We start from the raw sequence: 27,634 nt of genomic DNA on the forward strand, positions 1-27,634 counted from the left end.
CTGCTGGCACCTTTGACCCTAAAGATGATGTCGCTGGATAACCATCGTAAAGTTAGCTACATGCTAACACTGCTATTTGATTACTCAAGCAGCGTACTTTATCTCCACTTGGAAGTACTTGGAACAGAACGAGATTAAAAGATACTGCTCTGATTACAGTAAACAAACATGCGTAAAGCGAGAGTGAATACAAGCGGAAATGGGTTGCAGCCTGAATTTAAGCACTCGTCAGTGCCTTTAGATCCGGTTTCTTTGCTATCAGTAAGTTGGGTTTTTCTAAGACAATTGAAGTATTGGAGTAGAATTAATTGATTTTGTCTTTTGGGGCTTATATTTTAGACTATATTTGATTTTATTGTGGAATTTAACGGAAACCAGTCGCTGATCGCCACTGTCGTTTGACTGTGGATAGCGGAAAAGAGGGAGGAGAAGCCCCGTCAGGTTTACGTTACCGCGATGTGTCTCAGCCACGGAGGGACGGACAGACACTTGTGGGACGTTCCTCGCCGTCGACTGCAAGGTAAAAAAAGTAAATATTTGTAATGCTTTTTTGGTTTACGTTAGGCCAGGTGTGCGTCACCTGAGCTCCACACTTCTTTCTCAGTACTGGGGCGACAAAAGTGAGCAAACTGTAGACAAGACATAATTTCCGGGTTGCACTATTAAGCGATGTTGAAGTACACCGTTTGTTCACAACATCTTTGTACGGCGCTGCTAAGTTTGAATCATCGCCGTGTGTGTGTGTGGTGTGTGTGAGAGAGATGACGTTGACGTCTGTGAAAGCTTTGTAAGATCTTCTAAACGCTCCTTAAATCTTAGACCCTTTCTAGTAAATGGAGTCATTTAGTGAAAGTTCAATCAGGTTGCACTGATAGCAGCGCATGTGCTGCTCACAGCCGCTAGGGGGCGTATTAGCACGTACTCATGTTAGGCTATTGTGCGCTGTTGTGCACGACAGGACTAGTATTAATTCTCCTCCTTATTAGGCCTGCTAAGTGATAATTTGTTAAAAATCAAATGAATTAATTATGATGAAACACAATTTGCAACTATGCGTGAAATATGCGATTTTTTACTGTATTTTCTGAACACAAAATGACATTGTATATTTGTATGTATTAACAGCTACAGATGAACTGGAACTATGAGCCATGGGGGGTACGTTCAAAGACACTACGTAACTTTTTCAATTGAGTACACCGTTTTAAGTGTGCATTGAATTTTCTGGCCTTTCCGCGCATATTTAACAGACTCAAATTATACTTCCTTAGTAAGCGTTACATCAGTCATTTATTTGGACCAAATGTGCATGCAAATGTACCCGAGTAGTAACGTAGTAGTAGTAGCAGCGTAGTGTTAAATCGCACGCAGAGCTAAATTAAGCTGCAGGATGGTGACCGTGATACTTCAAATACAGCTGCTACCACAGCAAGCAGGAGGTCACCTACAGCCACAGCCAGTGTTTTTTAAACTGGTGTTAATTAGAGACGCCTGCGGTTATTGTTTTTTTATGTCTGTGCTTGATGGAAGGATGGTGAGATGTAAATGTTTTTTTCCAGGCGTATTTATCCCAAAACTCTCCTTCAAATTCCGAATCAGTAGGTTGATCCACACGCATGCATTCAGCAATCAGAAGCGAATGTGTTTTGAGATGCTTAAAGCCAACATGGAACATTCCAGCGAGCATGTTCAGACACTTGAAAGCAATGTCATCAGCTGAGATGGCGATGGAGGTAGAGATGTCTGATTTGCAGCACGCTGCCCACTTCCTGTTGCGTAGTCTGACTGATGAGGAAGTGACTTGCGGTCGTGTTCTGACAAGCACGCTCTGTTGAGGAATGAAGAAGGAGAGACGAGAACAAATCACTTCTCTCCACGTGTCTGATAAAAGACTCCACTTTTGTTCTTTGGATTGTCTGTAAGGACAAGGAAGTCTTATGACCGAGCATCATCCTCCAGTTTGTGTGGCTACCAAACACACACACACACACACACACACACACAATCTTAGGATACAGTTATGCAGCTCTGGTCACATTCTAGTTGGTTGTTAAATCTGGATTTATTTGACAAAGCTAAGTGTTCCTACTCAAATAGAAAATACTAATAAAGTTAGTTTAACTACTGTGGAACTTTGGATTTGATTTTGGATTAAAAAAAAACATTTCCATAGAAAACATCTGTTCCAAGGTCAAACTGTGACCATCCTAAAACCTTCACTGAAAGACCAGGCAAAGCTGTAGATGACTTTTTATGGCTTGTGTCCTCCAGCTGACATTTATTGATGTTTATTGAAGTGTCCTTTGGCATCAGAATGGGACTCCAGATCTGGTTATATGTTACTTCCGTGGAGGTCTTTTTGCTGCACATGTACATCAGGACAAGGGCGTGAGACGATTGACAAACATGGCTAACTCCCAGTGGACCTGAGAGCGACCAGCACGTGATGAAACCAGTTTGTCCACCTTTCAGCGGAAAGGGAAGGCTGGCCAGATGACCATTTGTTTACGGCTCATGAGGAAGCAATGCAAGTCACAAACATGTAACTTGTCAAGAAAATGCTACCTTGCGACTAAGCTGGGTCAAAGCCTGCTGGATCGCAGTCCAGCCCAAATTCCTTACATTTAAGCAGATTATGAAGGACTGGATTGTTTGTCGTTTTTCGCTCGGTGGCGTGTCCTTGTGGCGAGGTGTTGGTTTATAAGAGAGTCAAAAATAAAATGTGCGCTTCTGTGACTTGTGTAGTTTGGACTGATTCTGAGTCCAGTTAGTGTTTTAGTCCACACTTTTGGGACTCAAACACTTTTTTTTTTGCTGGCCTCTCTGCACGGTCGTGATGCTAATCCTCATATTTGGGTCGGGCAGCGGATGTGTGACGCAGTCCTTTACTCGCTTTTTGCTGCGGGGGCGGTGCAGAGGTTGGTGGGGAGCACACGTGTTGAGTCGACCATGTGACCCTTTTGCGTGTCGTTGTTTTGTAAACACGGAGTAAGTGTGTGTGTGCGCGGCAAGTCTGCTTCAAGCCGTGGCTGCGAGTTCTTTAGTGTCGTTCGATACCGATGGAGGGTGTTGCCCCTGATCCACGGCGGATTTACTGCTTTGTTCAAAGGGAGGAAAGGTGAGTTTCAGGTTTGATGCCATCGCCCTTCTTCTGTTTATGAAAGTACGGTAGCAACTTTACCGGGAAGTTTGCTGTATGATATTAACTTGACTGTTTATACTGTTAATACTATTCAGCCCCATAGTCACCGGGAGCATGGTCGACAAGGCTAATAACCAACAGGGTATCACTGGCATCAACAGCTGTGGCTGTAGGCAACCTCCTCCTGATGTAGTGTTTATGAACTCCACAAGATGGCAGTATTTGGCTCACAAGATCTATGGCAGTCGGTGTAGAACCTGCTGCAGCTGTTACAACATTGGTTCAGTTGCTGGATTGTGTAATATTTTTGTTTACAAGTGTGTTTTTTCTTCTTTCCCATGTGCTCAAAGTCATTATTAACGGTTCTAATTAGAGCATTTAGGATAGCTACGTTGAGATAGTGTAGATGCAAGAGGCAATTGCAGCAAAATGGTGAGCACTGCTTCGCTTCCACCAGCAGAGGTGCTGTTGAGTCGGTCTCAAGTTGTTTATGATATGAAGGGAAGCTAAGCTACATACATCCAAAATAGCGCAGCTCCTGCTGGCAGCATTCCACAGTCCGTGGAGTTCGATTCCACCCTCGGGCATCTCTGTGTGGAGTTTGCATGTTCTCCCCGTGCATGTGTGGGTTTCTGACCCCCCCCCCCTTTCCAAAAACATGCTAGGTTAATTAGCCACTCCAACAGAACTGTTCCATGGCAGCGCCCCAGTGGCCTAACGGATAAGGCACTGGCCTCCTAAGCCAGGGATTGTGGGTTCAAGTCCCATCTGGGGTGGTTAGCTTTATTAAAACACACAAGATATAAGACAGTAAATGCTTGTTGTGAAATATCTTGTGTGTTTATTTCGTACTTGAGTCTGGGTTATGAGTGGGTAACCTAATTTTCTAAAAAAAAAAAACGTTTTTTTCATAATATTTTTCCTCGTAATATTACACATTTATTCTTGTCAAGTTATGACTTTTTTCCTTGATAGAATAAAATTTGGGCTGCACGGTGGTCGAGTGGTTAGCGCACAGACCTCACAGCTAGGAGACCAAGGTTCGATTCCACCCTCGGCCATCTCTGTGTGGAGTTTGCATCCGGGTACTCCGGTTTCCTCCCACATTCCAAAAACATGCTAGGTTAATTGTGATTGATGTGCCCTGTGATTGGCTGGCCACCAGTCCAGGGTGGACCCCGCCTCTCACCCGAAGACAGCTGGGATAGGCTCCAGCACGGTATAAACTGTAGAAAATGAATTCATGATATTCTCTTTCTCCTGTAGGTGCGAGTGACCACATGCTAAGCTCCGCCTCCCATCATGGACGCCAAGAAGCCGAGCATGCTGCAGCACCTCCGCCGCAAGATGCTGCCCGGCCTGTGGCGAGACAAGACCGGCGCCCGCCAGGCGGCAGTCGCCCACCTGCAGCCCAACGCCGACCACGCCCGCCTCAGCCTCTCCGTCCCCGACGTGAGAGACGTGAAGACGCAGGACATCTCCCGCACATCCTGCGGCGCTTACCTCCACAAGAGCCCCGCCCCCGCCAGCTACAGCAGCCCTTCCACGCCACTGGTCCATCATGTCCGAGGAGGCGGAGCTCCGGGGAGTGAAAACAGACTGAGCGTGCCTACAGACTACACAGACTGGTCGTCCTCTCAGGAGTCCTTCAGCAGCGTGCACATGGAGGACTACTCTCCAGAGTGGAGGAACCGATCGGCGCGAGGCATCGAGCCCGAGGAGCTCGCCCTGCCCGAAATGATGACCGTGTACAGCCCCGACCCCGCCTTCAACGGCTCTCAGGTAGGCCGAGCCCTGATGATCTTCTTAAAAAGGGTCTCGCTTTAGAAGCGGAGTGCCGTCAGGTGTCACAGGTCACATGACCACTGTCAGGTGTGTTTGCTCAGGACGTTTACCAAAGTTAGCAGCCCAGCTAAAGCCAACAGTGCTGAGTCAACAGAAGAACATTTAACAATGCAACACTTGACTCCGCCCCCACCATAAAGTCTACATCATATAATAGGATGCTCTTCAAATCGTTTTTATTTATACGAGCCAGATAAGTTTCAGTAGTATTATTCATCCTGGCTGGGTGGGAAATATCCCCGGCAGCAACTTTCCCTGTCAACATTCCTTCACTGTGTGTGTGTGTGTGTGTGTGTGTTGCCAGCAGGTTTAACCGGGAGTGCAAAGTCGCAGAGTACCTGTTCTACATACAAACAATTGCAAACACGTCACATCAAAGCTTTGAACATGCCTGATTTCTCAGTTAACTAGTTAACTAGGCTAGTTTTCACATTTAACACGCAATTCGTGGACCAAAATGATGCGTATTGGTAGGAAATGCCACGTTTACATTTTGTGTACGACAACTTCCTGTATCCGTGAAGCAGTCATGGCATCGTTTAGGCCAGGGGTGGGCAAACTACGGCCCGGGGGCCACATCCGGCCCGCCAAGTGTTTGAATACGGCCCGCCCAATCTTTCCAAAGTATTTCATTTAAACTCAACATACAACCTGGCATCATGGCCTGAGCCAACCTTTTGATGGTTTTATCAATTTCGTTTTTTGACATGGTCTGTTGTTTACAAAGTGCTCCTGAAAAAAGGGACACAAGCACATAATAATAATAATAATAATAATAATAATTATTATTATTAGATTATTATAATTATTATGATTATTATATTAATGCTAATTATTATATTAATTATATATAATATTATTGTTATATTTGCATATTTTACATAATAATAATATAATAATTATTATTTTAATTTTATTGTAATTATTATAATATTTTATTATTTTTAAAATATTTAAATATAAATATAAAATAATAAATAATAATAGCAGATTGCATGACAATTTTACAGATACAATAATACCAGGTGGACTGTTACGTGTAAAATATATAGTCTGCCCCCCCCCCCCCCCCCCCGTAAATTTTGTCATATCAATGCGGCCCGCGAGTCAAAAAGTTTGCCCACCCCTGGTTTAGGCCCACTTAATTCCACTTTTGCAGAAAAGAAAGGCACGGCTATGATGAGGAATCGAGTCATCGCTGACTAGTTGGCTAATGGCTTTGGGCATCGTGATGACTTTAAGGAAGATCCAAGAGTCTACTTGACGATTTCTCCCGACTTTCTCCAGAGTCAGTTGAAAAGTAAACCGGGGCAGCGGAACTAACTCGATCTGGCGGGCAAGGGCCGAGCGAGGAGGAAGTGCCCGCTGTCATGGTAACGACATGCCTTGGGTCTTTGAGTCAAATGTTTAAAAAGCTTTTATTTTCGATGTAACTGGTTTTGTAAAAGGAAATGTTGCTGTGACTCCGGGTCACATGTTGCGGCCCTGAATGCAACAGTAATGATTTTTAGGAAGAAGCGTTCACGGCGATGGCGATGGCCGAGTCCAGGCAGAAGAAGAAGTAGACGGATAAAATAGAGCTCATCTCTCCTGTGTTTACCGCCGCTACAAATCAGACTTGAGTCTTTTCAACGCGTGTTTGCCGCCGTTGTGGAAAGTCCGACTGATATGGAAGCTTGCCGTTGAGCAAATATAGCGCTGACAAAGAGCGATGGCGTGGACAAAAGACAAGGTATCTGATGTCACCTCCGCCCCAGCTGCTGCGGCTCGGGACATACGGAGCGTGGCTGACGAGCGCGCCGTCCCGACTTTGAAGTCGGTTGAGTGGAACAGCAAACGCTAGCCGAGGACACCTCGGAGGACGTGACGCCGGGTGAGCATCGTGCACTTGTCTTTTTCCAAATGATGCGATAGCGCGCTCGCAGCTGTTGTTTGTTTTGAAACGCTACGTCTGTCGGAGAATTATAAAACGTATCAATTAGCATTTAGAGCAGAAGTAAGGAACATGCCAGGTTGCTTCCCCCCCCAGGGCTGCCCCCGCCCCGCAGTTGGGAAGTGGGATTTTTAAGCCAACGCTGTAAAACAGATCATGATCAGCGTGCATTTTGTGTTTTTTTTTATTTTTTAATTGGCCCATGCCACATTCTAAAAATATATTTTTACAAAAAGCTAAAAAAAAAAACAAAACATTAACAACAGCAAAAATGTGCAAAACTGCAGTCATTTTTTTTTTCGAATTAAGTCTCACTAAAATATTATGAGGAAAAAGTTTGAATCCAACAAGGGGAGAATACATCAATTTATTAGCATAAAGTTGAAATATTAAAGAAAAATGTTGAAATATGTTTTATTAAATATTAAGTCGTAATATTATGACAACCAAACAAAACAATAACGTTGTAATTTTTGGAAAATTAGGTTGTGGAAAAAGTTTTTATGAGAATAAAGTCAAATTATTATGTGTATAAAGTCATAATCACAGGAAGAAAATTGAGGTTGAAATAGTTGGAAAACCTCAGCAGATATGTAAAAATTAATCAAAAATCTAGTCAACATATGAAGAGAAAATGTATTCTAATAAGAAAAAAAGTAGTCATTTTTACAAGAATACATTTCTAATATTATGAGGGGGGAAAATAACAAAATTAAATAATAAATATATTATCAGGAACATTTTTGTCACAAAGAGTTGAAATGTCAAAGAAAAAAAAATATATTGAAAATGGCAATATTATGAGTTTTTTGTGTGTGAAATATTTCCCTCTGTGGAAAAAACCTGCCCGCCGACCTCCAATGGATTTCTTGTAACATCTTCTTACGTCCAGAAGTTGATGACCCAGGGTTGCTATAGCAACAGCAGACATTGACCAGCCAATTAATATCCAGGATAGCATCAACATATGTTTCAAACTTTTGGTTTGAAGTTTTATTGTGTGTGTGTGTGTGTGTGTGTGTGTGTGCATGTGTGTGTATGTTTCAATGCTGCTCAGCCCCAGAGAGCAGGAATGCTAATAAACACGTGATTTGACCCTGTGGGACCGTAGAAGCCTTCCTTCCAAGTAAGACACGTTTGACATCCTTTGTGTCCTCTGTGATCATGTGATCATGATTCCATAACCAGCGCTTACCAACGTTACACCCCCTCTTTCCTAGATGAGCCAACTTTCTGAAGAAAATCAAAATAATCAAAGTTGCGTCTCTCACGTCCGTAGCCGACTGACTAGTAATTGGCAAAGCTCCAGGCTGCATTTTAAGATGTGTAGCGAAGCCTGCTTTTCTAGAAAGTAGTGGGCGTATACAAGAGGCGGGCTCATCTAGCTGAGGGCGTGTCAGAGGCGGTGTCACGATGTGAGGAGTCATGTTTTAACTTCATGACATCATGAAAAGCACCTCTTGTCTTTGAAATGGAACAAAGAAGTTCCAAACAAGTGTGAGATTTGTCTTACATGAGTTTGTGTTGAACAGACTGGGATGTTATAAAAACCATTATAAAAAGTGGAGCCAGTTGGGCAAACCTGAGAGTCATCCTGACCTTTTTTTGTGTGTCCAGTGTGACATGGAGTCGCCGAGCATCACCGAGGGCAGCAGGGAGTCGCTCCGGTCTTTTCTGCTCACGATCAACTTGAAAGAAGGCCGAAACCTGGTCATCAGGGACCGTTGTGGTAAGAAGTGTTCCATGGCTGCGCGCGCCCCAGTGGCCTAATGGATAAGGCACTGGCCTCCTAAGCCAGGGATTGTGGGTTCGAGTCCCATCTGGGGTGGTTAGCTTTATTTTCGAAGCATTCACTATTGTGAAATATCTTGTTTATTTCGTACTTGAGTCTGGGTTATACTTGGGTATGACAGTCCCCCCCCCTCCCTCCTCCCCCAGAGGGGAGGGACAGGCTGGTGTCGTTGGCGTCTTGGCTTTTACCCCAACCTAATTTTCTAAAAAAAAAGTTTCTCATAATATTTTCCTCATAATATTACACATTTATTTGTGTCAAGTTATGACTTTCCTTGATAGAATAATTTTTTTTTCTCTTCATATTTTGACTCTAATGTCATAAAATTGCAGCTATTCTGTTTTTTAATTTTCCAACTATTTAAACTTCTGGGAATTCTGACTCTATTCCCATAATATTTTGATTTTATTTTCATTTTTAGTAGCATTTTGCAGAAATTACAATTTTATTTTTTAAGTGTAATCACCTGAAAAGGCACGGATTACCACCTGGTCTGGTATTTTCTATCCAGCTGACACAGGCCGCTATTAGAACACCTTATAGTATTTTGCATACTTGGATTGTATTAAGCATTTCGGGGATTCCTTCCTGGGCAACAAAGTGGCGAGGTGTCACTACGGCAGTAAAGTAGTTGTTCACGTAACGACGGTAATAACGCTAATAATAACAAAGTAGCTTGGTTAGCATGCTGGTGACATTATGTAAATGATGTAATAATGTAACATTATGTAAACTTTAAAGTGCGTATAGGATGTAAATTGACACTAAGTCTTGAGTAATGAGTTTAGCTGAGGGAGTTACCCACGAGGATATAAAAGATTTAAAGGCCCCTCCTCCTCCACTTTGGTAAATATTTGAAACAGGAGAGACGCTTTGCCGGGTAAACAGATGGAAAAAAGGCTTCACCCTTCCGTCAGGTTTAGTGGATTTAGTGGCTTGACCATCATCTCCAAAACATGGCCCTCGTCGCACCGTGAGCGCACTGATCCATGCCGGTGCACGGTGTTCCAAGTGACAACACACACCCGCTACACACTCGTAAAGACGTGTCGTTGAAGTAATATGATTGCTTCTCTTGCAAGTAAATAATGATAAATAATAATTCTATAATATTTCCAATTCAGTTGTTTTTGTGCATGTAAACGTAGAGACAGGAGTAGTCAATGTAGCAAGACATTGATGATGCAACAGCTACTGCTTAACAACAATTAAAGTAGGGGTGATCGCATCTGCAGGTCTTGACTCATGATTGACAGGCAGGAGTGTCAGATGACGACACAGCATATTTCTGACAGGTGAGCACAGCCATCCCATAGCAGGATTCCAGGCGGCGTATTTCAACCTGTCTGAGCCCCACCCTGCAGCGGCGAGCAGGTGGCCCGCTCTGGTTTCTGTCGTATTTACTCTCGCTGGGAGGGAGATAACATCAAACAGGAGTGCCGGAGATGAAAGTTCAAGATGTCATTGTTACGGGCGGTGGAGTTTGGAGACGCGACAGATGAACGAGTGTTTGATCAGGGCCCGAGTCTTCTTTGTCGTGCAGCGTTCAAGTTGCTAGCACCGGCCTTTGGAAGCAGAGGGCATAGATGGGTCCAGGTCTCCAGACTAAACAATCGCGACATTGCGAGTATGTTTTATATGCGTTGACACGGGACGCACTTTGTCCCTTGTTACCGTGAGAATGAACAATAGTTTGTCAACTGTGGGGTGAATTGATGACAGTCAGAGAATAAGACTGTGCTTAAGCCATTGCCATTTCCTGCTCTCTTTTATTGCAGATGTGCCAGGCTGTTTTCCACATTCATGTTATGACGCCATTGGTAGGTGCCCCGTATATGAGGCCACCAAGAGGCTAGGGACAGAAACCGGGTGGTTGGAGACGACAGTTATCATTCATTTGGTGTGCAGCCCTAAATGTTCTGTTGGTGCATCTAAAGTTGTAAGTTAGGGTCCATTGGGCTCCTAGTTAAAAAAAACCAACAACAACCTAGTTAGTGTGGAGCCCTGTGTGTGTGGTTTTACAGTGGGAGAAGAACAGGAAGTTGTGGTTCATCGCTGGGGAGGAAAAGCAGCATTTGGATTTCGACCGGCTGGGAGGGAGTGCTCTTGTTGACAGGAAAGCCGATGTTGTAACTTCCACTGAAAGTTGAGAAACATTATTTTATTGTCAATGCAATACTGCGTCCAGGTAATAAGACGTTTTCATGTTTTTCTGTTTGATGATTTCTGAAGATTGGTGGAACTTTAAAGGCGTGTTTTCCCCCCAAATGATCGTATTATTACTACGTGAGAGGTAGAGCTTTATATCTATATGTTTCCAGGCACCAGTGACCCGTATGTGAAGTTCAAACTGGACGGTAAAACCATCTACAAGAGCAAAGTGGTCTTCAAGAACCTGAACCCCACATGGAGCGAGAACTTCTCCATCCCTGTGAGGAACCTCAGCCAGAGACTCTACATCAAAGTGGGTCACTCGGACATACCCGTTCACCTTCTAGCCCAGGGGTGGGCAAACTTTTTGACTCGCGGGCCGCATTGATATGACAAAATTTACGGGGGGGGGGGGGGGGCAGACTATATATTTTACACGTAACAGTCCACCTGGAATTATTGTATCTGTAAAATTGTCATGCAATCTGCTATTATTATTTATTATTTTATATTTATATTTAAATATTTTAAAAATAATAAAATATTATAATAATAAATAAAATAAAATAATAATTATTATATTATTATTATGTAAAATATGCGAATATAACAATAATATATATAATTAATATAATAATTAGCATTAATATAATAATTATAATAATCATAATAGTTTTAATAATAATTATAATAATCTAATAATAATAATAATAATTATTATTATTATGTGCTTGTGTCCCTTTTTTCAGGAGCACTTTGTAAACAACAGACCATGTCAAAAAAGGAAATTGATAAAACCATCAAAAGGTTGGCTCAGGCCATGATGCCAGGTTGTATGTTGAGTTTAAATGAAATACTTTGGAAAGATTGGGCGGGCCGTATTCAAACACTTGGCGGGCCGGATGTGGCCCCCGGGCCGTAGTTTGCCCACCCCTGTTCTAGCCCTCTTTGCATCCTCCGCCTAGCTGCATGTGTGTCGCCATGGTAACGATCTCCATCGCTTTGAAGGTGTACGACCGCGACCTGACGACCGACGACTTTATGGGCTCAGCTAGTGTCCTCCTGAGTGACCTTCACATGGACACGTGAGTGCTGGTTTGATGGTTTAAGTTTCATCAATGGAATGACCGATAAAAATACAGCATGTGTAGAAAAAATAAAAATAAATGTCATATATTCTTATTTTTCTTGCAACTAAATTCAAATCCAGGGTCAATGAGCTGTCCCTGCCGTTGGACGACCCCAACAGCCTGGAGGAGGACATGGGCGTGGTTCTGGTGGATATGAGCCTGACGCAGAGAGACGGCGACAGCAGACGAGGACCAGTAGGGGGCCCCCTTACACGCGTTGCTGCATGGCTTCTATATGGGCAGATGCAGCTTTGTGCCACGCTTGGTCCATAACAGCCGTCTTAAAGGCAGAGTCAGTCTTGGGGGTTGCAGATTGTCAGTCCTGCTACTTGGCGGACTCAATCCTCTTATGAGGACAAACTGGCACACGTAGAAGTCACTTTCCAAAACGATGACACCGGTGGGACGTTATTGTGACTCTGGCTGGATGCTGACACAAAAAGTACGGCTGTGTTATATAATTATGGGTGCTCAGTCTGTTGGTATCTTTTATTGCCATTTTGGGATTTCAGGAAGTCAAATATAACCGGTAGAGCTTTATTATGCACCACAAAGACTAGAAGCACAGGCTGAACGATCCACATTTCTGCAACCTGCCACAAAATTTGCTGCAAAGGTGTTATTTATAAGGGGTTATTTCGATAACATTTGGTTCATGACTGACTTTGCCTTTATGTCTCTGACATGTTTGCTCCGTTGCTACCGCCCACTGCCAACTAACCCCACTGTTGTCATTTGTCTTCTGACCGAACATGCATGCTCCGACCCGCAGCGCTGGCCTCAAATCCGAAAACGCAGTAGTCGGGTAAGACACGCCCACACCAAACTTGAAGTCCTAGTTCTTGCTAAGCCTGGTGGCTCCCAGGGTGGGAAGTGACTTGTTTGACTAGTGTCTCATTAGTTGACCTAGTTTCCAGTATAAAAGAATGACCTTGTTATCGAGCAGTGGATCCAAACCTTGTACAGGCCCTGCACACTTAAAAAAACATCAACCTGTCAACATAAACATGAACCCAGCCGTTCTTCTAATTCAAGTAACGGCTATTTTCGCTTTTAGCTTGTGTTCGCTTTTAGTGTCCTACACGGAATCATTTGTTGACAAATATTTGTCTCCTTGAAATTGTCCCCAGCAGGTTAATGAAAGCACACAGTGCAGCAATATTTTGTTCCGCAGACACAGGAAATGCGTGTGCCGCGTCCACAAAGTGACGTACATGTGCTGCCAAGTCACACCACAAATAAAAAATCTGATTTTGACAAGAAATTCGAATGGGGGCATGTAGCCCATGTCGCTCAAACACGCCACCATCATGAAGCATAGAGATGGTATCTTTGTACCATGTGAAAGGATCTGCTCCCACGAATAGACAGTGATAACTAAGCCTTTATCTCCCTCCCTTGCAACATCCCTTCCAGTGTGCAAGACAACCACAGGCATAAAAGTAAGGAGATATTTATTTTATTACTATTAGATTCCATGTATGAATCTTTTCTATGCGGTGTTTACGTGTATAATGTGTACACTGTGACTTAGTCTAAAACTTCTATGGTCGTCGTAGAAACACAACTCATACGTAGACTGAGGATCTCCTGTATGTTCCTTGTATGAGATACTCCAGCACAGTTCACTGCTGGCTTGTCCTACACGCATGCCTGCATGATGCATGTCGCAACATTTGCACACAGCTGCACTGCCAGCTTCCTCCACACCGGAAGACACAACATTAGGAACACTTGCACCATCTAATGAGATCCAATGCAAGGGCTGCACGACACTAATTTGCACGTGGAATGTTCTGACATGACGTGTTCCGTCTCCTCCAGTCGGGTTCTTCTCACCAGAGTTCCCGTCTGTGCGAGTCGCTGAGGAAGAGTCAGCTGTGGAGCTCGGTGGTGACGGTGACCCTGGTGGAGGGTCAGGACATGGCGCTGGACACGCAAGGCGGGCAGCTGTTTGTCCGCTTCCGGCTGGGAGAGCAGCGATTCAGAAGCAAGGTAAGCGGACGGAAGTCTCATTCCGGTTCTGGTCCAACCCGGAGCCTTATTTGAACAGGAATGTGCCTTGTAGAACCTCTGCGCCGTGTCCAAGCCTCAGTGGCGAGAGAGGTTCACCTTTAACCAGTTCCCGGAGAGTCCCAGCATCTTGGAGGCGGAGCTCTGGTCTAAAGAAGGACGACGGTCTGAGGAGTGTTTGGGAATGTGAGTCTGCAGTAAATCCTCATCGTCTTTGTGTTGTCCTGGTTCTGAGTGTGATTCTCTACGCAGGTGTGAGGTGGACCTAACCGGCATTCCCTTCGACCAAAGGCAACTCTTCACGCTTTCGTTGGACCAGTGCAGAGGACGTCTGGTCTTCCTGGTCACGCTCAGAACAAGCAATGGCGTCTCCATCTTGGACCTCTGCGCGGCACCCCTCGATGAACCCCGCGAGCGGCAGAACCAGCTGGACAGCTACGTCAGTACCAGCAGTGTTGCTTGTGTGCATGTAGAGATAAATCACTATACATTTTTAATGATGATAAGGAGTTCTTTCAGTTTCATTTTTTTTCCCAAAAATGCTGGAAGCCACTAGATGGCAGCATATGTCTGAAAATGGGGTCCAAATGCGCTCCACTCACCAGGATGCGCAATATGGACAGAAGTATTGCGACAGACCAATGAGGTGTTGACCTCCAGTAGTACAGTACTACTACAGCCTCCCCTCGGAGAACATAATACAGTTGGGGGCTCCCAGGGGTCAGATCTGAAAAATATGTTTTCTTTATTTTTCTCAAGCTGCTGCGCCTTCCCTTGTTTTTTGTGAAGTTTGTACAGTCATATTTTTTCACTATAATATGATTAAAAATAATGTTTAAATCAGGAAAAAGCAGAAAGAAACAAACAAAAGATCTCGTCTTTTATCGTTCTCATGGACCCAATCCCGTGTATCGTCTCGTCTCGTGACACCCCAGGTCACCATAGCAAGACCTTTTGGACAATTGGACAAGAACATTTTCAAGTGCATGAAGCAAGGCCCATCAGGGTGCGCTTGGATGAGACAGGCACTTGGACCCACCTCAAAAATGGCGCCTCACTATGAACATCAATGCAGCACCGATGTCCCATGATCCTGTCTAATGATCCTGTTGTCATTCCAGAGTCTTCAAAGCTCCCTGAAGAACATGACCGATGTCGGTTTCCTTCAAGTCAAAGTCATCAAGGCGTCCGATCTCCTGGCGGCTGATTTAAACGGTACCTCACACCTTCCTGCTGTTGCACTGTGCCAGGAAAGAAAGTATTATGGGATGCGAGTGTTTATTTGTTGTGTCGTTTGGGCAGGCAAGAGCGACCCTTTCTGTGTGTTGGAGCTGTGCAACGACCGCCTGCAGACTCATACCGTCTACAAGAGCCTCCATCCCGAGTGGAATAAAGTCTTCACCTTGTCAGTCGCTCTTAAAGTTTGTTGAAATTGTAGAAATGTCTTTATTGTGTGTATCAAACATGAACACATTGATGGGATCCTGCAGCAAAGGATGTGATAAAAGCATGATAAAAAGCATAAAAAAAAGCATCGTGGAAGACGATAGCTTAAACGCAGTTGCTGGGGCCATGCTGCTCTCAGCCACCAGGGGGCATAGTGCATCGTATCTGGGGATTGTTATGGTCTGTTGTGGATGAACAAGTGTGAAAGTTCTCCATTCCTGTAGTAGTTCATCATCCCTCAACATTCACATGCCAGATTTTAGGAACACCACTTGTTGTCTCAACAAAATATCAGAAGTAAACGATTTACTTACTTTAGTGTGATAGTCTGACTGACACGTGAGCAAAACCCAGAAATGAATGTCTTACTGATTCCATACTACCAAATGAATCATTAATTATGCATATCTTATTTTACACTGCAAGGCAGAAATGAGAGTAAATGTATGCAAACATGCAGAATTATAATGTATTTTCTGACTTATATCTTCACTTCAATCATATCTTGTGTTGTTGTTACGTCTGATCCACTAAATGTTCTGGTGTTGTGTCCACAGTCCCGTACGAGACATCCACGAAGTGCTGCTGGTGACCATCTTTGACGAGGACGGAGACAAAGCGCCAGACTTCCTGGGAAAAGTTGCCGTTCCGCTGCTCTCGGTACAAAGCACCTCGCTTCACACCGCCAGTCACGCCAAGACTCGATAAGACGTGATCCGGCATGACTGGCGGTCCGGTTCACGGCCCGGTCGCTCACCTCCATGACCTTTTGCGCCCCTTGCAGATCCGCAGGGGGCAGCAGATCACCTTGCCGCTGAAGAAAGAGGACCTGGGCAGCCTGACCAAGGGAATGATCACGCTGGAGCTGGAGGTCATTTTTAATCCCGTAAGTAAATGACTTTAAACCACGCCAGCGAGGAGCTTAAAACTCTGCTAACGCTTTATTGTGATTTTATTGCAGGTCCGAGCCAGCATAAGAACCTTCCAGCCTCGAGAGAGGAAATTTATGGAGGACAATCCCAAATTTTCTAAAAAGGTTTGACATGGAAACCGCGTATTTCCTCCAGTAGTGGAAACACTCAATAGCTGAGTGAAGACCTGGCCATCTCTGTGTGGAGTTTGAATGTGAGTGTGAATGGTTGTTTGTCTATACGTGCCCTGTGATTGGCTGGCCACCAGTCCAGGGTGTACCCCGCCTCTCGCCGGATAGGCTCCAGCATACCCCGCCACCCCAATGAGGATAAGAGGTATAGAAAACAGCTGGATGGATGAAATAAATGCCTTATTTTCATATATGCCTGTTACTCTCTGCATTTGAGTCAATCCATTAATGTGAAGGAAAAACAGGAAAGTCGTTTTTGACCTCTTTGAAGCCTCAACTAAAAATGTTTGGACATGAAATAAGGCAGGTGGTAAATTGGCAATGGACTGTTGCTAACGGCCACAATCTCGCATTACATAACCTTGATCGGTTGGGAGGTCAGGGGTCAGAGGCGGTGACTGCGCCCGGCCAGTAATCCAGGGGGGTGCTCGGAGATTGACGTTTTAAAGGTAAACACCGAGGAGACAGCTTGTTGGTCTTGCTGGTTTGACCCTTCACGGCTGAAATAGTAAAAGACGTCCTCCCTTCATGTACTTACACATTACTGTTACCCTGGAGAGCAAAAGCGGCCCGCTGCTTGGCCCCCTCTCGCTGAATGGAGCGTTAATTGCCCCCAACTGGCCCGTGTTGTGTTGCATGAGTTTGATATACAGTGTGCAGGACAGGGTGCGAGACAGGGTGCCTGACTGTCTGTAACGGCCACAAAGCCTCATTGTTGTCACACAATACGTCGCCCGCAAACGCCCAAACTTGCTTACAGCACCGAGGGTTTCTCCCGCTTGTTTTCATGCTGAAAGTCTTGCTTTGGCAAAATCTGCTCAGATTTCGGACATTGCCCCCTCCCTCAACACAGAGACGCATGCCAAAACAGCTCACAACTAACAGCTGGATGCTAAATATTACTTTTATGTCCCATAATATGCAACCAAGCCCCTGCAGGACACATCAAGGTTTTGCATTTTTACAGTACTTGGACTCTCAAGGACATGACAGACTCAGGACCATGGGTCATGTTAGATTCTCCAAAAGTATCTTTTTTGAAAAAAATGGATCCCTTCTGCTGCGTCTTCTTATTCCCTGGCAGACCAGGTGCCCGTGAGGTGTGTTTAGAAGCAGAGTTACACTGCCATCTACTGTACAGAGTGGGAACTCCACTTCCTTGTCATACACGACAAAGAATAGCCAAAGATGTTTTGCTAACATGAATGTTGATTTGTGTCTTCAAGAACATCAAAGACCCCGAACCATGTTTTTCTGTGCTCGCAGGGAACCAACAGAACCAAGAGAAGGTACGATCTCCACCGCGTCTGCTAATCTTGCGTCCGATGTTCCTTGCAGGCTCTGGCCAGGAACGTGCTACGTGTGCAGGCGCTCTACCGCGCCATCAGGTCCACCCTGCAGTACGTGAAAAGTTGCTTCCAGTGGGAGAGCGTGCAGAGGAGCCTGCTGGCCTTCCTGGTGAGTCGCTCATCAATAACTCCATCTTCTCTGGCCTCCACTTTTCCTCCGAGCCTAGCGAAACCCCCTCCTGAACCCTCCCTGCGAGCTTCTTAATCAGTGTGGCGCCGGGCCTGGCAGGACAGGCGAGCGGCCGCTGGGTGGATGGGGGGGTTAAGCCTCAGCTGGAGAGAGGGGAGTCCCGGCGGGGACCAGATCTTCTATTTTGGACAACTCATTAACCCTCCGTACTGTCTGGGCTGGCTCTGACGGTGCGCACACAAGTCCAATTAGAATAGATCAGGATGGTCCTCCATGTTGGATAGAATATTCTGAGGGTGCGACAAAGGAGTTTTGCTGTCAACGTCCTCTAGATGGCGCTAAGGCGTATTGCAAGCTGTATAGGATAGGAGATTTGCATATCTGCCACACTTTTTAACCTTTAAACAACAAGCAAGGCCCACTTTTATGTCCAAGAACGGCACCCAGATTAGGGCTGCAAAATTGCGTGAAAACCCTCTCCAACATCTTGCTAATGAAAAATCATTTGAATACCAACCCTTCGCCGTGTGTCCCTCAGTGCACTGTGCTTCCTGCAGCATGACTGAAGGCACGCCCCCCACATTGGCCTTTTAGTTCTCATACAAACTGTCCCAGTTTCTGAACTTTACCAGACATTTTTGCAGCCCTAGCTAGTACTCGGAATGCGCCAACAGAGGCGCAGATGAGAACATGGACAGATTTCACATCCACTTCCTGTCTTCAGAGTGTTGATGGTGACAGTTAACACTGCTGTTCTTGTTTGGAAGCCTCATGGCGTTGCCGGCACGTGGGCGGTCTTTGGCGGAGGTCTAGTTAAGGAAGATATCACAGACCGCGATGCAACACACACACGCGCACACGCGCACACACACATGCTGCACGGCCATCTGTACTCGTGTTGTCGCACTGGTGATGTTGTCCGCCTTTTCCAGCCTCAGCGACAGGAACCAACCTGTTCCGTCGCGGTTAGACATTTTTGTCCCGGCCTCCGCCTCGCCAATCCGTGCTGTTTTCTCTCGGGCCGAGTCACATGACAACAGTGCCAGCATGCTCTCAGATTACAGTCATGGCGTGCAAAGCTTTCCTCGAGCATTAAGGTTGGAAATCCCGCTGCTGTCTGAAAATGTGCTGCCCTCCAGTTCAGTAGCTGTGCCGCCTTTTGGTAGCCTTTCTTTTGGACTTTTTTTCCGTTGTTTCTCTCTGATGTGGATTCTGTTTCCCCCCTCACTTGAGGACTGTCTCGGACCCCGTGGACATGAAATAGACCTCAATGATCACAATCTTTATGGGTCCGGGATACATTTCCACCAAAGCGTGACTTGGCCTCGCCCCAAAAGCCTCACTAATAAAACTTAACGCTCGCATGGAGACGGGCCTGCTCTGACACACACACACACACACACAGTTCATGTTCAAGTGGCAGTAGTAGACTTTGATGAATTGATTAAAAGTCACATTTTTATATTTTATAAGGATAACACATTTAGAAAATGTATTTTTTTTAAGTGAAAGTTCTTAAAAATAATAGTTGTTATTTATAATAAAATGCTGATGACGTCCATCTGTAAAAACATTTGGGCATACGCGGGTACTTAAGGACCAAACAGCACCGTTGTAATGTTTGTTTAGGCGTTAATTGTTTCAGATCAAACAGATTTAAATATTAGTCAGTGACAACACAACTGAACACAAAATGAAACTAAACCAATCCAAAGTGGTTGCCCCCTAAAGCTAATAGCTGGTTGGGCCACCCTTAGCAGCAACAACTGCAATCAAGCTAACTTGCAATGAGTCTCTTTCAGCCTGTGGAGGAATGTTGGTCCACTCATCTTTGCAGAATTGTTGTCATTCAGCCAAATTGGAGGCTTTTCCAGCACAAAGGACTTGGACTAGGCCACTCTAAAGTCTTCATTTCGTTCAGAGGTGGACTTGCTGGTGTGTTCGGGATCATTGTCCGGCTGCAGAACCCACGTTGGTTTCAGCTTGGGGGTCACCAACAGATGGCCGGACCTTGTCCTTCAGGATTTTTTGGAATTCATGGTTCCATTTATCACGTCATTTATCAAGTCTTCCAGGTCCTGAAGCAGCAAAACAGCCCCAGACCATCACACTACCACCACCATATTATACTGTTGCTATAATGCTCTTTTGATGCAACTTTTCTGCCAGATGGAATGGGACACGCTATTTCCAAAAGGTCCAACTTTTGTCTGGTCAGACCAGAATATTTTCCCAAAGGTCTTAGGGATCATCAAGATGTTTTCTGGCAAAATTAAGACCAGCTTTAATGTTCTTGGTACTCTGCCATGCAGGCCGTTTTTGCCAAGTGTCTTTCCTACGGTGTAGTCATGAACACTGACCTTAACTGAGGCAAGTGTCTGCACTTCTTTGGATCTTGTTGTGGGGTCTTTTGTGACCTTTTGCATGAGTCTCCTGGGAAGGTTCACCACTGTTCCATGTTTTCGCCATTTGTGGATAATGGCTCTCACTGTGGTTTGCTGGAGTCATAAAGCTTTATGAATGGCTTTATAACCTTTTCCACCGGAATGATTGAAGTTTTTTTTTATTAAACAACATGATAAATGATAAAATATATAAGTTGTCACCTCTGATGATGATAACCTTAACTTCCAGTTGTTCCTCCTGTTATAAAAACTCGCATTGGACCTGAAATGGAAGATGCCATGCATAGCAACGGAGTTCAACATAAGGATGTTATCTCTTTCCTGATGTCCTGTTGTGAGGTAGAACTCCAGAGATACTCCCTAAGCTGGTTTTATGGAAAATTGGAAGCAAGAAAGGACAGGGAGAGCTGGCAAAAGCAAAAGTGAAAAGCTTTATACGCATTTGCTTAGAAATGCTGATAAAGTACAAAGCTTTTTCCATCATAGCGCCATCTGCTGGGGCCTGAAATGCTTGAAACAGGAAGTAGTTGGTCCTGGCATCATAGCGCGGCACTGGCTAATCCATCCAGCATCTTGTTGTTTTGTTCTTGTGCAGCCCACTAATCCCTGAGAAAAAACACAGCGTACCGGGCTAGATTTAGCTTCACATCTGCTGTGTGGAAGGGGGGGGGGCGTCATGTGACCTCGCTGATCATGTGCCCTCCACGCAGGTGTTCCTGGTGACTGTCTGGCATTGGGAGTTCTACATGCTGCCCTTCATCCTGGTCCTGCTCATCTCATGGAACTACTTCCAGATCTGCTCCGGGCGGGCCAGTCAGGACCTGGTGAGTTTTATTTTTCTTACCCCTCAAATGATGCGCCTTTGTTTCCATAGCAACAAGCAACAAGCGCTAATTGTTTTTGCTTCGTTGTTGAAATTGACAACACAGCTTTTGTTTTGGAATGTAAACATCAGCACTTCCTCTTTAATCGCCAACATCCCTGTCAGCTTTACAGATGCCATGTACGCTCTGCAGGCCATGTTGTAGTGAGACATAGTCGATGTTATCAGGCTTTTCATTCAACATTATATCTCTGTGTTGTCTTCATTTCAGGCCAATATGGACGTCGGCGATGAAGATGAGGACGATGAGAAGGTAAAGGAGTGAAGCCGCTTAGACAGGGTTGCCCAAAGTGCGGCGCGATGGCCATTTTTGGGCCACAGCTCGTTTTTATTGGCACTCAGCATGCAGGAAAGTGAGACGTGAAAGTTTCTCTGTGTGACTTCCATAAAGTCCGTATTTACTCTGTGTGACTTACATAAAGTCTGTATTTAGTCTGTGTGACTTACATAAAGTCCATATTTAGTCTGTGTGACTTACTCAAAGTCCGTATTTACTCTGTGTGACTTACTCAAAGTCCGTATTTACTCTCTATGACTTACATAAAGTCCGTATTTAGACAGTGTGACTTACATAAGGTCCGTATTTAGTCTGTGTGACTTACAGAAAGTCCGTATTTAGTCTGTGACTTACATAAAGTCTGTATTTAGTCTGTGTGACTTACATAAAGTCTGTATTTAGTCTGTGTGACTTACATAAAGTCTGTATTTAGTCTGTGTGACTTACATAAAGTCCATATTTAGTCTGTGTGACTTACACAAAGTCCGTATTTACTCTGTGTGACTTACTCAAAGTCCGTATTTACTCTCTATGACTTACATAAAGTCCGTATTTAGACAGTGTGACTTACATAAGGTCCGTATTTAGTCTGTGTGACTTACATAAAGTCTGTATTTAGTCTGTGTGACTTACATAAAGTCCATATTTAGTCTGTGTGACTTACACAAAGTCCGTATTTACTCTGTGTGACTTACTCAAAGTCTGTATTTACTCTCTATGACTTACATAAAGTCCGTATTTAGACAGTGTGACTTACATAAGGTCCGTATTTAGTCTGTGTGACTTACAGAAAGTCCGTATTTAGTCTGTGACTTACATAAAGTCTGTATTTAGTCTGTGTGACTTACATAAAGTCTGTATTTAGTCTGTGTGACTTACATAAAGTCCATATTTAGTCTGTGTGACTTACACAAAGTCCGTATTTACTCTGTGTGACTTACTCAAAGTCTGTATTTACTCTCTATGACTTACATAAAGTCCGTATTTAGACAGTGTGACTTACATAAGGTCCGTATTTAGTCTGTGTGACTTACAGAAAGTCCGTATTTAGTCTGTGACTTACATAAAGTCTGTATTTAGTCTGTGTGACTTACATAAAGTCTGTATTTAGTCTGTGTGACTTACATAAAGTCCATATTTAGTCTGTGTGACTTACACAAAGTCCGTATTTACTCTGTGTGACTTACTCAAAGTCTGTATTTACTCTCTATGACTTACATAAAGTCCGTATTTAGACAGTGTGACTTACATAAGGTCTGTATTTAGTCTGTGTGACTTACAGAAAGTCCGTATTTAGTCTGTGACTTACATAAAGTCCGTATTTAGTCTGTGTGACTTACATAAAGTCCATATTTACTCTGTGTGACTTACTCAAAGTCCGTATTTACTCTCTATGACTTACATAAAGTCCGTATTTAGACAGTGTGACTTACATAAGGTCCGTATTTAGTCTGTGTGACTTACACAAAGTCCCCATCCTTTCATTTTTCTTTGTAGCCTTCTGTGGAAAATGTTTAAACAAACACTTTTAATGAAGATCTCAGCAGCTGACCGCACACGTCAAGGCTCATTCATATGCTAATGAGGGGGCGGGGATAAGCTCCCAACACGCCTCACAATGCGGTGACTGTGGAACTAATGACGCCACTTATTCGAGGCGCTACAACGGAGCTATTTAATTCTTTCACTTTCAATCCTTCCAGTCGATCTTAAGTTGGCGTTACTCTCAGCCTTTGTCATGTTTGTGTGCTTTTTCGTGATAAAACAGTCTGGAGTCTAACGTGATCATAGTGGCGTTTTCACCAGAAAATGGTCAGAACACTTGGGAAGAAAATACAGGACAAGATTCCAAGGTTCTACAAAATATCCAAGACAATATGGAAGGGGAGGGACATAAATACAATATTAACACAAAATGGGAAATAAAATATAAATAAAAAGAATAAAAGATAAAAGACACTGACCTCTATTCACTGATGATTTACTGAATATTATTTTACTATAAAGCTCATATAATAATTCCAATGATATGAAATACCGTAGATGGGCAAAATGAAGCTGATGAAGAAAAGGTCTTCATTTCAGGAGTCGGAGCGTCGAGGCCTGATGGAGAAAATCCACATGGTCCAGGACATCGTCATCAGCCTGCAGGTCTTTCTCGATGAGGTGGCCTGCTTTGGGGAGAGGATCAAAAAGTAAGACAAATCCTTCCCTCCAACCTTAAAATGACAACGTCTTGGCTAAGAAATGTTTTTCATGTTTTTTGGTGAAGCACGTTCAACTGGTCCGAGCCCTTCCTGTCCACTCTGGCCTTGCTAATCTTCGTCACGGCAACCGTCCTCACCTATTTCATCCCAGTACGCTACATCATCTTAATATGGGGTAAGATGCTAACGCCAACGTCACTGTATCTTGGCTAACGTGCAGGTCACCTTGTGTTAGTGGAATGTTAGAAATAAAGTCCAAATATGTAAATACTTCTGTCTTATTTCTTCTGAATGTATATTGTAATATTATATTCTGGACGAGGGGCCACCAGGAGGATTTCCAGTGGTTGGCCGTCAACGTGTTTGCACCACGAATGACACCTCTTCTTCTTTTTAGGCATCAACAAATTCACCAAGAGATTACGCAACCCGTACTCCATCGACAACAACGAGGTTCTAGATTTCCTGAGCAGGGTTCCTTCCGACGTGCAGAAGGTAAACTAGCAAGGCATTAGCCACACACCTCTCCATCGGTGGCCTCATTCGTGTTGGCGATGGAGGCTTTACGTGGGAACCTTTCCCAGCATGAGACCCCGTCGCCGCCGTGGAGCTCAGCTACATGTCACTTCACGTCACGGGTGTTCAAAGTGTGGCCCAACGGCCATTTGCAACACATAGTTTTTTGTTATTGGCCTGCAGCACGTTTAAAAACAAGAAGTTGAAGTGTTGATAGTAATAATTAATAATAATTTCATAAGCTTTAAATTCCGTGGTGATCCCTCGGAACACTGACAGCGTTTAGAAGTTTCAGTCCTCATTTGGCCAGACGACGATGCTGTTGTTTTTGTGTAGGTTCAGTACGGCGAGACGAGAGGCGTCAGGAGGAAGAGGACGACGTAGACGACAAAGACGCTCGCTGTTTCAACCAAAGACTGAGGCCCCGCCCACTTTTTACCTCTGAATTCCAGGTGACTTTGGAACTTCTTTTTAGGTATTCTAATGAGAGGACTCATGGTACTGACTGACCCTACTTGGCTTTATCTTTTACTATATATACAGTATACATAGTACATATACAGTATACTCTATATCAGGGGTGGGCAAACTTTTTGACTCGCGGGCCGCATTGATATGACAAAATTTACGGGGGGGGGGGGGGGGTGGCAGACTATATATTTTGCACGTAACAGTCCACCTGGTATTATTGTATCTGTAAAATTGTCATGCAATCTGCTATTATTATTTATTATTTTATATTTATATTTAAATATTTTAAAAATAATAAAATATTATAATAATTACAATAAAATTAAAATAATAATTATTATATTATTATTATGTAAAATATGCAAATATAACAATAATATTAAAATAATAATTATTATATTATTATTATGTAAAATATGCAAATATAACAATAATATTATATATAATTAATATAATAATTAGCATTAATATAATAATTATAATAATCATAATAGTTCTAATAATAATTATAATAATCTAATAATAATCTAATAATAATAATTATTATTATTATTATGTGCTTGTGTCCCTTTTTTCAGGAGCACTTTGTAAACAACAGACCATGTCAAAAAACGAAATTGATAAAACCATCAAAAGGTTGGCTCAGGCCATGATGCCAGGTTGTATGTTGAGTTTAAATGAAATACTTTGGAAAGATTGGGTGGGCCGTATTCAAACACTTGGCGGGCCGGATGTGGCCCCCGGGCCGTAGTTTGCCCACCCCTGCTCTATATACATAGTTATGTATATCCACCATGTATGCTGAGTAGCCATATATACAGTACAATACAGTGTACTCTATATACATAGATATGTATATACAGTACATACAATATACTGTATATACATAGATATGTATGTAGAGTATGTATGCTGTACATATACATATTATTTATTATTGCCTGGAATCCTAACAGCAATAAATTCATACAATGCACACAAATATTTTCATGTCTAAGTGAATTGTTAGCATGCTGGGTGTCCCCCCCCCCCCCCGCCTCATTAGGCTTTCATGCTCTGGCCCTCGCCGGCACCCACCCCCCCCTACGTCCTTGGCCCTTGGGCGTCGCCATTAGCAACGGGACCCCAGCAACCTCCTCACAGCTGCTCTGGCGCCTGCAGCCCCCACAGACACAACATTAGGTACACCTGCTTGTACCAAGTCCCGAGTGTTTGGGCCGCCTTTTACGTCACGTTCATGGCCGCGTGCACGCCGCTTCCTCCTCGCCGTCGCTCACCTTTCACAAAGTCGTGGTGTCGTCACGGAGATGGCGGCGGCAGGCGGCGACCCCGTGCGCCTCCGCGTCTCGTTAGCTCGTCGACTCAGGTGTTCAATATTAATGGGCCGTCGTCAAGGGCACGCCAAGGACGTCTCAATCTGACATGTATAGGCCCGGCATGAATATGTATAGGCTGCCAATTAGCAAGTCAGATGACAAGCTCGCACGCCGCAAACATGGCCGCCGTGGTCTCAGAGGACTTGTTAGAACTCCTCTTGAGTGCTGCTGCTACTTTTCGATATATTTATTAGTACTTTGATATTATTAGTATCAATGAACTCATTAATATGTGGACTAGATGGAGGAGGAATGAAGATGACCGGATGCTCAATGACTTTCAATTGTCCTTTAAAAAGACAGGATCTTCACTTTATTTGTCATCATTTCACTCGGATGACGCATTAATTGTACAAAACATGAATAAAACTGGGGCAAGTGGTCAGCGTGCAGACCTCACAGCTAGGAGGACCAGGGTTCGATTCCACCTTCGGCATGCATGGGTTTTCTCCGGGTACTCCGGTTTCCTCCCACATTCCAAAAAACATGCTAGGTTAATTAGCGACTCCAAATTGTCCATAGGTATGAATGTGAGTGTGAATGGTTGTTTGTCTATATGTGCCCTGTGATTGGCCGGCCACCAGTCCAGGGTGTACCCCGCCTCTTGCCTGAAGACAGCTGGGATAGGCTCCAGCACCCCCCGCGACCCTCGTGAGGAAAAAGCGGTAGAAAATGAATGAATGAATAAAACTGCAGTAATACTACCACTAAATACTGCAGTCAAAGTTAGCATTTTAAGAGAGTAGACGTGATGCAATTTTACAGGAATAAAGCGGCATTATTTTACTGTTCATAATCGACAAATTCATCATATTATGCATGGGATATGCATGCTGGAGCCTATCCCATGACAATAAAAAATCCGATTAGACATTTTTATTTTGCCAACGTTGTAATAATACATAAAAGTCACCATCTGAAGAGAACAATGTCATAATAATGTTTAACATGAATCATAAAGTGGTCATATTAATGATTATTTATTCAACGTTGTAACATTGTAACATTTTTTTCGATGCGTGAATAAAGTCGTCTTTTTCCCAGAAAGAGTGAAGGAATGTAAGATTTTCATGATTCAAAGTGAAATTCCACGAGGAGGAAAGTCAGAGCCTGAAAAGGAAATAATCAAAAGAACAAGATTTTGAGGTACAATATTTGGGCGTACTTCCACTAAGTATAATTCTGATGTTACCAAAGTACTTGTACGTGCAGAACTTCTACTTCTACTACTGGCACTAATGAGCGAGACTTGGACTTGGGGTCCTGGCTTCCCTTCGGGGGGGTCTGATTGCAGCTACGTCAGCGCGCTGCCCGAAGGCGGCCATGACGGCGATGGTGTTGATGGCGATGACATCAAAGCTTTGTGATCCAGAAGAGCCCGAGGCGAACGTCACACGACGGCTTTGATTGACAGACACCCTGACCTCCAGGTGACCTTTTGTCTATGCTTTGTGTCTCTGAGGTGT

The 27,634-nt window shown here is 43.9% G+C and overlaps 1 protein-coding gene and 2 non-coding genes across 7 annotated transcripts; all 3 read left to right on the top strand.

Annotated features, from left to right (window-relative positions):
- Positions 1-317: 317 nt before the first annotated feature.
- On the top strand, positions 318-24,924 carry LOC131139309 (multiple C2 and transmembrane domain-containing protein 2). 5 transcript variants are annotated; one of them, XM_078795849.1, is made up of 22 exons: positions 318-520; positions 4,409-4,924; positions 8,538-8,649; positions 11,034-11,176; positions 11,872-11,948; positions 12,074-12,188; positions 12,766-12,798; positions 13,836-13,988; positions 14,062-14,192; positions 14,259-14,445; positions 15,128-15,221; positions 15,309-15,411; positions 16,010-16,112; positions 16,237-16,338; positions 16,414-16,488; positions 17,893-18,012; positions 21,149-21,262; positions 21,533-21,574; positions 23,684-23,793; positions 23,871-23,980; positions 24,203-24,300; positions 24,658-24,924. In XM_078795849.1, the coding sequence occupies exons 2-22, from the start codon at positions 4,445-4,447 to the stop codon at positions 24,703-24,705; spliced, it is 2,550 nt and encodes an 849-aa protein (XP_078651975.1). In that variant the 5' UTR covers positions 318-520; positions 4,409-4,444; the 3' UTR covers positions 24,706-24,924. The 5 variants fall into 5 exon arrangements, with proteins under 5 accessions (XP_078651975.1, XP_078651976.1, XP_078651977.1 ...); XM_078795847.1 differs by having other exon boundaries at positions 319-520; positions 13,818-13,988; XM_078795848.1 differs by lacking the exon at positions 318-520 and adding an exon at positions 2,985-3,118 and having other exon boundaries at positions 13,818-13,988.
- Positions 3,846-3,918, top strand: trnar-ccu (transfer RNA arginine (anticodon CCU)). The gene has a single exon. It is a non-coding gene; the product is annotated as a tRNA-Arg (tRNA).
- trnar-ccu (transfer RNA arginine (anticodon CCU)) lies at positions 8,676-8,748 on the top strand. Its single transcript has one exon. It is a non-coding gene; the product is annotated as a tRNA-Arg (tRNA).
- Positions 24,925-27,634: the final 2,710 nt, after the last annotated feature.

Source organism: Doryrhamphus excisus, linkage group LG13 (genome assembly GCF_037039965.1).
Source record: "Doryrhamphus excisus strain RoL-2023G ecotype Guam linkage group LG13, RoL_Dexc_Guam_v1.1, whole genome shotgun sequence".
Taxonomy (NCBI): Eukaryota; Metazoa; Chordata; class Actinopteri; order Syngnathiformes; family Syngnathidae; genus Doryrhamphus; species Doryrhamphus excisus.

What these genes read in the sequence shown, in the direction of transcription:
- LOC131139309 (XM_078795847.1), top strand. Translation starts at nt 4,445, where the DNA reads ATGGACGCCAAGAAGCCGAGCATGCTGCAGCACCTCCGCCGCAAGATG. An exon ending in TCCGAAAACGCAGTAGTCGG is followed by an intron (nt 12,799 to 13,817) that starts GTAAGACACGCC and finishes CGTCTCCTCCAG; the next exon opens with TCGGGTTCTTCTCACCAGAG. An exon ending in GGCGGGCCAGTCAGGACCTG is followed by an intron (nt 21,263 to 21,532) that starts GTGAGTTTTATT and finishes TCTTCATTTCAG; the next exon opens with GCCAATATGGACGTCGGCGA.